Consider the following 10,749-nt stretch of genomic DNA (forward strand, 5'->3'; position numbering starts at 1 on the left):
GTTCAGTTTTCTGCAGAAGACAGCCAGTTCCACTTTGGGCCTGATAGAAGCCCTCCGGGGGCCTAATGTTTGACACCCCTGCTTTAGGGGTTTTTCCCCCCTTTAAATATATTTTAGGTATCCCCCTGTCCATAAACATTATCGTTATTGATCCTTGTTCTTCAAGGCCGTGTCCCTGCATTGTAGCTTCATGGAAACTCTCTTGCAAAACACCCGCGCTGCTGCTTTTCCACAAAGCAGATGTGGTAGCCAACTAGCAAGAGCTTCCTTCGCCACATTTGCCAAGCACTGCTCATAGTGGCCTCTCCCCCTTCTGGGAATTGTGGGAATAGTTTGGTCCATACAAAACATTCCTCGGGGAATCAGCAGCTTACACACTGCCTTCTGAGAAGCAGCCTTGACACCAGAAAACTCCCTTGCTCAAGAAAGGTATGGCATTGGGGAAGAGCAAAGCTCGTAGTCTCATCGAGCTGTAGTGCGTATAGAGCAGCCTTTAGCCACTTCTGTAGCCTTCCTCTCCTGAACTTTCTGAATCCTACCACCCTGGGTCCAAGCTGTGATGTGCTTGCTCTGTAATAAACATGGAGAGCTGTACGCGGTAGTGGTGCTTCTCTAACAAAGACAGCCTTCCTGATTTGAGCATGCAGGTCTCTTTCTTTGACTGGGAAAGAAGTGTGTACATCTTGTGCCTAGGTTTGTGTTCCAGGAGATTTTATTCCCTTGGATGATTCGTTGTAAGCTGAAGAGTGTGGGTAAAGAACTCCTTTATAGTGAGCGGATTGTGGAGAGACCTCGTTTACAGGGTGGCTGTTCTTTTTTCCGAAACCGCACCTTTCTCTCTTCTCCTCCTGAGCTAAAGCAAGAGACTTACTCCTGCTTGCTTTACAATTGAAGTGTTCATGGATCTTCGGATGACTTCCTGTGCCTTTTTCCCACTGCAGCTTTGAATATTTAGGAGGTACAGCTATATTTGAACCAGGCCTGGTATTTTCTTTTGGTGCACTGGTGCATAAGGGAGTTCGCACATTATTCTTAAAAACTCTGGATACCAGAATACCATACTTCCTATATAAAAGGTCCTGTAATCGCATCATCTTCAGCTTTTCCTATATGAGAATCTGCCTTACACGGTTTAGGCCCCAGGGTCCCTGAAAGAACACCTTCTCCCATATGTTCCCGCCCAGGAATTAAGATCACAGGTAGAGGGTCTCCTGACCGTCCCACCAATCAGAGAAGCTGGCTTCGTGGGTACGTGAGAGAGGGCCTTTTCAGTGGCAGCCCCACACTTAGGGAACGACCTCTCCTGGGAGGTGTCCCTGGGCCCCCCTCACTTTTATTCTCTAGGAGGCAGCTGAAGGCAGTTTTGTTTAAAACTGAATTTGGTTAAATTTATTAGGTAAAGGTAAAGGTTTCCCTTGCTCGAAAGCCAGTCTAATCCGACACTAGGGATGCGGTGCTCATCTCCGTTTCCAAGCCGAAGAGCCAGCACTGTCCAAAGACGTTTCTGTGGTCATGTGGCCGGCATGACTAAATGCCAAAGCACATGGAATGCTGTTACCTTCCCACCAAAGTGGTACCTATTTATCTACTTGCAGTTTCTTGCTTTCGAACTGCTAGGTTGGCAGGAGCTGGGGCTGGAGACGGGAGCTCACTCCATCACGCAGCGCTCGGGTCTCAAACTGCTGAACTACCGACCTTCCTTTTTTAAAAAAATTTCTCTTTATTGAATTTTCACACTTAATGGACATACAAACATAAATCACCATAATCTTCCAGTTCAATGCCTCACATTGCTAACATTTTGGTTATACACTGTCAATATTTAGCTTCTCTCTATTCTTATACTAACCAACTATGATTCCACCTTATGTTTCTCATACTCCTTTTCAAATTTTTTCTGGTCTTAATAATTCTCTAGTACCCTAATTGCTTTCCTATCTTTACTCATTTTTCTTATCTATATGTCTATATATCAAGTTACCTTTTATTATATTCATTCTACTTTTTGAAAGATCCAGTCAGCTAGACTATTCTCTTCTATATATCAAAATGGCTTTTTATAAATTCATTTTAATTATTGGAATACACCCTCAGTTGGACTGTTCACCTCTTATTTTCAACATCATATTTACTCTAATCATGGGGAAAATATTTTTTACAATAAACTTATAAATATTGTAGAATTTAATCATTCTGTTGATAGTTATACCATTCTTACCCACAATAAATTTCATTCTAGCTTAAATTTACAATCATGTGGTCCATAATAACAAAAATAAATTATATAATTATAAAATAAACATGTTAATCTCGAAATATTTAATCATAGTCCTGGTGGTATTACTACCCTTATCTTCCTGTTATTTAATAGTAAAATTATCAAAACCAAATTTACTCAGAGCCAGATATTATTCTTACCAAAGTCAATAACTTGTAATAAATTCATTTTACTTATTGAAACACACCCTCAATTAAGCTGTTCACCTCTTTTTTCAACCTCATATTTTCTCTAATCACGGGGCTCAATTTTTAATTTCCTAGGGCAGCTACTCTTCCCAAAAATAGTTTATATAGTAAACTAATAAATAATAAACATTTTAGTCATTCTATTGTTAGTAATACCACTCTTACCTACAATAAGTTTCGTTCTGGCTTAAATTTACAATAACGTAAGATACGATCAGAAAAATACATTATCTAACAGTAAAACAAACATATTACTCTCAAAATATTTAATCATAAGCCTAGGAATTATTGCTATCATCTAACACACCCACTCTTTGTTGCGGTACCACCCTCTGTCGTGTAATTTACTCACAGTATGACAAGTAACCACTACCATTGCCCTTATTAAATCTTATTTCCAGTTAATTTATAGTAAATTTATCCACAGGAAATTACAAGTACCAATTTTTAATCTGACCAAGGCCCACATAAAACAGATTTCCTATCATCCCCCACCAATTTATTCAGCCATCCTATAGAGTTCCCAAAATCCACACGAAACAAAGAAGAGAGGGTAAGAAAATAAAGCTTTTTTAAAGCCACAGTTCTTGCCACACCACTATATTTCAGTTCTTTCTTTTCTTGATTTTCCCCGTTCTCTTCTACATGTCGTCGATCTTTAAACTCCAGCATCTTTATTTCCATGTTGTCCTTTCCATAAATCCTAGTATTTGGTTGATTGAACACTTTATATTTCTTTACTCCTTTCTTTACTTTTTCCCCTCTTGTTTGTCTCTTCCCTTTTCTCTTAATGTTTTCCTTACTGCTATTTTTGGTTTTCCTTGTCCCTCCACAAATCCTTTAGCAATATCTGCCTCCTGTAACATTTCTTCTGTAAATACAGTCTGTACAACATATCGTTCTTTCTCCTGCTCAGTTTCCTGCTCCTCATCTTTCCTTTGGTTTCCCTGTATTTTTTCCTTATCTTCCTTATGCTCCAACAGTTCATTGTGGGATTTTCTCAGCAGGTTTTCACATGTTACTTTAAATGTCTGTATCATTTCTTCTACTAAATGCTTTTGAAACTGTTCCCATTGTTCCCTTGTAAGGTCACAAAGTTTTGTATCTCCATTTATCTCTTCTTTCACGTCTAGCACCTCCATGTCTTCACTTCATTCCACACATATCTTTCCAGTTTAATCAAATTCAGGTATATTTCAACAATAGTTTTTAACGGGTAATGGTACTTTACGCAGTTCGTCTCACCCTTTACAAGTCTCATAGCATTTGTTTCCCAAACATCGTCCACGGCCACTTTCTTCATACACCGAAAAAGAGAAGTCTACAAAGGGTATATAATCCATTCTACTCGACCAAAATATGCACAAAGCCAGTCTTCCAATGTGAAGCATCGAATCCACCAAATAACAACAATAAAAAAAGAAGGTTTAAAAACCGGAGGCTGCGACTAGCTCGAACATGGCGGCCATGTTCTTCCCTGCTATCGCTCCTGCTTCGGGGCAAAGCAACTGCCGGGTCACGGGAGGGGCCAGAAAAAAGCCCCCTGCTCCTACACTCTATCAAAGAGTGTTGGTCAAGCTCTCCCAGCTCCTGGGAGGCTCAAAAGAAACAATAGAGGGTCGGGCAGCACAGAGCGCATCAAACGCCTGCCTGCCCATCGTCGCGCCATACCGGAAGGACCTGAACTACCGACTTTCCGATCTGCAGTTCAGCATCTTAATTTTTATTTTATGTATTTTATCTCTGTTGTAAGCTGCCTTGAGCTCCATAAGGAAGAAAGGCAGCTAAGAAATGTTTGAAATAAATAAATAGATTCCTGGCATCCAGTAGTCTGGTTGTTGTTGTTTTTTAATTGAATGATTCCTTTATTGAAAGGGTTGTTCTTACCCTAATGCAAATAGGACCACCACATTTCCAACAGTGAAATATTCACCGGTGATAAATTCTGCATTTCCTTCAGAACTGCATTCATAAAATAAATGACATTATGCATGTAAGAAGCCAAAAACCTGCCATACCTGCTTAAAACCTTTATTTTTGAAAGAAGGCTTTCATACTCTGGATCATGGATTCAGGTAGGGTAGCCATGTTGGTCTGAAGTGGCAGAACAGAGTTCAAGTCCAGTGGCACCTCGAAGACCAACAGAGTCTTAAAAGGGGCCGCTGGACTCCCAACTTCATACTCTGGAACAGATGTTAAAATTGGCTTTCTCTCATGCAGGGCGAAGAAATAACCAAAGAAGAGATTGACTTGCTGAGCGACGCTTGCACGAAACTGAAAGAGCAGAAGAAAATGCTGACCAAAGAAAAGGAGGAGCTTGAGGAGTTGAAGGACGATGTGCAGGAATATAACGAGGTAAGAAGAGGAGAGCAGCGGCCTTGGGCTTGTGGGGTTAACATCTGGGACTTATTTGGAGGGGGAAGCTGCTACAGGGAATAAAACTACCTGTGCCCAGATAGCTGCCAAGGGTGAGGGATGATTTTCACCTTGGACGTAAATCTTTCCCTTTTGCACATAAATAGCTGGTTTAGTCCCTAGAGTAAAGTGGCCAGTGTACTTTCACATCGGAAAACAGCTGGGGATTATCCCAGATTCAGATAGTAGATACCGTTGTTGTTCACCCCCATCCCAAAGAGAAAGATGTTTCCATTTTATTAGCTTCACCTAGCCTGGCACTTGGCCCCCCCTGCCTTGACTTGGCCAATCCGGGTACCTGGATCCATACCACAAGGCTAGACAGACTACTGTAATGAACGCGACGTGGGTCTTTCCTTGAAGTCTGCTCAGACACTCAAGTTGGTACAGAATACTGCAGCTCGGCAGCTATCTGGAGCTCGGCGGAGCGCACACATCCCCGCCCGTTCTGCAGTCAGTTCATGGATTGCCTATCAGTTACTTGGTTCAAGTCAGTGTACTGATTATCACCTGCAAAGCCCACAGTGGCTGTAGTCCCACATACCGGCAGGATCCCCACTTCCACTAGGCTCCGGGGTGATGTCACTCATCCAAGCAAAGCCTTCTTTAAGGTGCCCCCCTGGGGGAAAAAAAAGGTGATATCAGCATACTACATCTGCATTCCCTGGTGTGGCTCCCACCTTGTCGAACGGCCTCCTAGAAGAAGGCTCCCGTTCTTCTGTCATGCCACAAAAAATAAAAAAACCTGTATTGCTTGGATGAGCATTTTTATAAAGGTAATCTGGCAATGATTCAGGAAGGACCAGGACTCTAATCTATACCTCCTGCCTATAGTACGTATTGCCTGTTTATTGCTTCTGTTATCCTGCTCTTACTGCATTACTTTCTAGTTCAGGGGTGTCGAACTCATTTGTTATGAGGGCTGGATCTGATATAAATGAGACTTTGTTGGGCCGGGCCATGTGTGTCATAAAATGTAACGCCAGGTAGCGGAGATATAAACTTTATAAAGGACACAAACATAAAGGTGGTTTTTTTAACTTAAAATAAAAACATGCTTAAAAACATTAGCATTCTTGCAATATTTTGTTTATTTAATAGTGTCTGATAACTGACACCTCTTGCTCTGGATTATTGCATCAAAATGTCTGTGCTGTTGCAATCTTGAGTATGCTGTTCAGGTGTGTATCTGTAAGCTGCAAACCTACGATGACACAGCAGCAGCAGCAGAACTGGAAGAAGAAGCAGAAGACAGACAGTTCCACTGCGGGCCTAATAGAAGCCCCCCGTGGGCCTGATGCGGCCCCTGGGCCGCATGTTTGACACCCTTGTTGTAGCTTGTAGTTCAGTTTTCTGCGTTGCTTAACTTACCATGTCTGATACGCTTTGCATTCTTCATTTTTTTTTGTAATCTTAGTCCTATGGAATGGCTCACTAGATCTTAATTTGTTTTATACCAGCGGTCCCCGCGGGCACCTTTGGGATTCAGGCAGAACGTGGTGGGTACAGCCACAAAACAGTTGAAATAAAATGGCTGCTGCGGGAGTCAGAGCCAGACACAAAATGGCTGCCCAGGCTTGTCTTGTCAGTCCGTGAAGATTCTTGTGCTCTGGTGGCAGCTGCCTCCAAAGCAGTGTTTTTAAAAACACTGACTCTCAAGGCATATTACGCAGCTAAAGCAATAGAACAAGAAGGGTCACACAATAGAAAGCAGTGCTATAGAAACCATGAGAAATCCAATTGAACTGCCCAAAACTCCACAAACATTAACTGCAACCCTGTTCCATTATCAAAATGTAATCCTGAACAAATATTTTGTACTGTGACGCTTTTCATATTTGCATGTTTTATATTCTGTACTGATATCATTCTGTCTTGTTTTCCCCTTATGCCCTCATCCACCTCCATAATTTCCTGTTCCTGCTCTTCCAGGAACTCGTTTCTGTTTACTGCACTTAACGGTGTTTTCTGTCGGGCAGGTACCTCCCTTTTGCTTCCCCCCCCTATTACCACCTACTGTTTGCCATGCCGTGTCTTCCAGCGCTGTCCTAAGGACAGAACAAAGTTTGAGTCCGGTGGCACCTTTAAGACGAACAAAGTTTAATTCTGGGTAAAGGCTTTCCATTGCTTCAGACCAACACGGTCACCCACCTGTCCTAAGGACAGTTATAAACTTCTAAGTCCATTGAAGTCAGTGCACTTATAACAGTGCAACTCTGCTTGCAATCCCCACCACCACTTCATTCCAACCCTCTGATTGCCTGTAGATTTGTTAACTTGCCTGTATTTCTTGTTTTTCTCTTTTTTGTATTTTTGGGGTATTTTTTATACGTGCATGTATGTGTGTGCGTGCACCTGGAAGTCACGGCGACCTCTGGTGACTGACCCCTACTGGAGGCCTGGAGGATATTCAGGGAGGTGGCTGAAGAAAGCCTGCCCCCCCCCCACACTGGTATTCCAAGGAAGTCTCCCATCCAAGTACTTGCCAGAGTCGGCCCTGCTTAGCTTCCGCAATCTGACGAGATCTCACTTGCCTGGGCTATCCAGGTCAGGGCAACTTGCCTGTATTTCTTGTTTTGAAATGCTGGCCTGTTCCCTTTCCTCTTCCCCTTCTGCTTCAGTTATCCATAAAGCTCTGGGTACTTATGATACCCTACTTACACTGTGATGTAACTTGCCCCTTATCCCCATATGCCAAATGCAGTGAGGTAGAACAGTGTTGACTAATATGATAACCGGAAGCACGCAAAGGGTTGTCATGACTGCTCAGTTGGGCATCCGTTAAAAAAATAATAGTTGGACAGGTGCTTGGAGATGTTCCCTGATGACCTTTCTAAGATTGGTCCCCCTACCCCAGGGACCTCCAGTGATCCAGTTTCTTCGGAAGGGAGCGGCACGGGGGCAGCCACCCTCAAATGTCCTGCCTCTCCTCCGGGGCTCTGAACCAGTCCTCGTGATTCAGGTCTCACGCAAATCCCAGTGATTGTCAGAAACCGCAGAACTCCACTGACGGGGAGGGGCTAAGCCAGCCTCCACTTAAGAAGGGTGAAGAAAGACCCCCCCCCCACAGAGATTTCATGGCTCTGGAAAGGAGCACCAGTTTAACCAGACTTGTATTTGGCTTATAGTTAGAGTTTGGAGGTCAGCTAAAGAAAGGAGGCCTGTTTTAGTGTGACGAGCATCCTATTAAGGGCCTGTTATTCCCAAACAGTGTTCCCTCTAAGCTGAGTCAGTGTGAGCTAGTTCACAGTTTTTTAGCCTCCAGCTCACAGATTTTTGTCTCAGCTCAGGAAGGATGTGGCTCCAGAGGCAAACTAATTTATGCAGTAGCCAAATCGCTCACAACTTTAATGCCAGTGGCTCACAAAGCGGAATTTTGGCTCACAAGACTCCGCAGCTTAGGGGGAGCATTGTTCCGAAGCTAAGTGTAAAGGATCTCTGTGTGGTAAAAGAGCCGCCTTGAACCTGCCAAGGCAACCTGTGTGGGGAAAGGGGAATTGAATCTTCCTTCAGGGTTTATTTGACTCCGCAGCTTAGGGGGAGCATTGTTCCCAAGCTAAGTGTAAAGGATCTCTGTGTGGTAAAAGAGCCGCCTTGAACCTGCCAAGGCAACCTGTGTGGGGAAAGGGGAATTGAATCTTCCTTCAGGGTTTATTTTCTTTATTTGAGGCTTAGCTACGAAGTAGTTACTCTCTTTGGGGGGGAAGTCTGTAAACTTGGGTGGGGGTTGAAATTGTGAACCTGTTTTACCTTATGTATTGAAGCCACTCACACAAAACATACACCCTACTGAATACTTTATTTCTGTAAAATAAACTTGTTGTTCATCCCCATCTGGGTTTTTTCTGTCGACTCAAATACTTAAGAAAAAGTGGTCTCCGCCTTGTTCTAGGAGTTTTCCAAATAAGAGGCCTTTAGGGATTGCATAGCTTACACACTGCCAATCGTTCATTTAAAGCAGGGGTATCAAACATGTGGCCCAGGAGGCCGGATCAGGCCCCCGGAGGGCTTCTCTCAGGCCCACAGTGGAACTGGCCATCTTCTGCTGCTTCATCCAGTTCTGCTGCTGCTGCATCATCATAGGTCTGTTTTTTTTTTGCATAATCTTTTTATTAATTTTCAAAGTAGACATAACAAAATAATCACATATTTTAACACATCCATAATAATTAGCAAACAGTCAATATTATATTATTCGTTTTATCCCTCTATTAATTTAACATCACGTATTTCCTATATTTCCACATAGCTCCTACAAAAGAAATTATTCTATTAACTTTATTAAGTTATCAAAAGTCTTCCTACGGAGCTATATTTAAAATACAAGGTACCTAGACATTTATAAGCCATTTCATTGAAGATATATTGATAAATTAAAACCAGTCTAGATCTAACTATTTTCACCTGGTCTATATCTCTTATATCATTATTAACACAATCTCATTTGTTATCAAATCTATTCATATTCAGCAGTCCCTCCAAGAGACAAAGAAAACCCTCATTTACTCCCTCTTATAAACTTTCCAGTTTTAGTCATTTTTGATTGTTTCCACCTCCCTCTTAACAGAAAAAAATAGAGCAGACAAGACACACAAATAAATTCATATCTAACATTAAAAATTTATATCATGAAAAATCTCTTCAAGTATTTGATTATATTTGTCCCATATTGATACTCGTTATCTTGTTTTTAAAGATGTTTTTAGAATGCTTTTAAGAGCCAATATCTTTACACTTTCTTTTTCTAAGACCAATTTAAGGGGGAGGGAAATACCCTATTTTTATCCAATTTATTACCCAACACAAAACCCAATATTTCATTCCAACATGCCCTTTGTCTTCATAATTATCAAACTCTCTAACACCATATAATAGTGATACAATAATACCAATCCACCTATTAAATATAAACAAATTACAAATCTTCAACCTCATCTTTCAGCCTTCCACCACAAACTAAGTCTATGCATGATTTCTCATCATTACCCATTCTTATCTCAAGAAACCATCATTTATCAGCTTGGAAAAATTTTATATTACACTTATATATTGCTCTCCAACCCCCCCCCCCCCATCTTTCCATTATCTCTTCCTTCTTTCCAATCTCTTCACGGTGTCTATAATTTTTGTATTCCTGGAATCTTGGTTTCAGTCTTAGCCTTCTCTTCTTCCATATAGCATTTGTCAGTCTTTTGGGGCATTCAAATTTTTCCCCATCATCTCTTAATTTCCTCTTTTTGATTACTTTCTTTCTCTTTTGTACAAAGATGCTTAAAGAATGTCCTTTCTTTGCTCTTTTTTTAAAATTTCTGTTTTATTTGATCATTCTTCAAGTATTTTCTGTAAACATCTGAATCATGAGCCGTCTTTTGCAAAGTCACTAATTTCTTATTCACTGGCTCCCTCTCCTGGCCATGTTCTTGCAGTTCAAGTGAAACTTGCATACATATACTAGGTTCTCTAATATTTTCTATACCTACTAATTCTCTAGGCTCTTCCAGTAAATTCTTACACGCTTTTTCAACTGCTTGCTTAACTGTTTGTGACAGAAATCTTTTGAGTTGTCCGTATGTGAGTTCTTCCACTAGCATATTTAAGTCCCAGTCTTGCTCTTCCTCAGAGGTTGCCATTCCCCCCCCCCTTCACGATAGGCACTGTTTTTAGCTTGTAATTTTATTTTATTTCTTTTACATATTGTTTGTTAAATATTGATACAATAATACCTATACCATTCAAGTTATCCAGTTACCAATAATCCAATGAAACAGCTTAATTTTTCAGTTCTTACCCCCTCTTCTTCAGAACATTTTATTTCTCCCCCCAGTCCTTCCATAGCCGCTCTCTCCACCGTTTTTTGGGGTAATTACA

General features: G+C 41.4%; 1 protein-coding gene across 2 annotated transcripts in view; it reads left to right on the forward strand.

The window, feature by feature from the left end:
- LETM1 (leucine zipper-EF-hand containing transmembrane protein 1) overlaps positions 1-10,749 on the forward strand; it is a 50,691-nt gene that overhangs the window by 31,408 nt on the left and 8,534 nt on the right. For both annotated transcript variants that reach the window (XM_015424917.1, XM_015424918.1), the window contains exon 11: positions 4,687-4,821. In XM_015424917.1, coding sequence (XP_015280403.1) covers positions 4,687-4,821 — 135 coding nt within the window. The remainder of the gene's footprint in view (positions 1-4,686; positions 4,822-10,749) is intronic.

The sequence above is a fragment of the Gekko japonicus genome, unplaced genomic scaffold, assembly GCF_001447785.1.
Source record: "Gekko japonicus isolate JY-2015 unplaced genomic scaffold, Gekko_japonicus_V1.1 scaffold1478, whole genome shotgun sequence".
In the NCBI taxonomy this organism is placed as follows: domain Eukaryota; kingdom Metazoa; phylum Chordata; class Lepidosauria; order Squamata; family Gekkonidae; genus Gekko; species Gekko japonicus.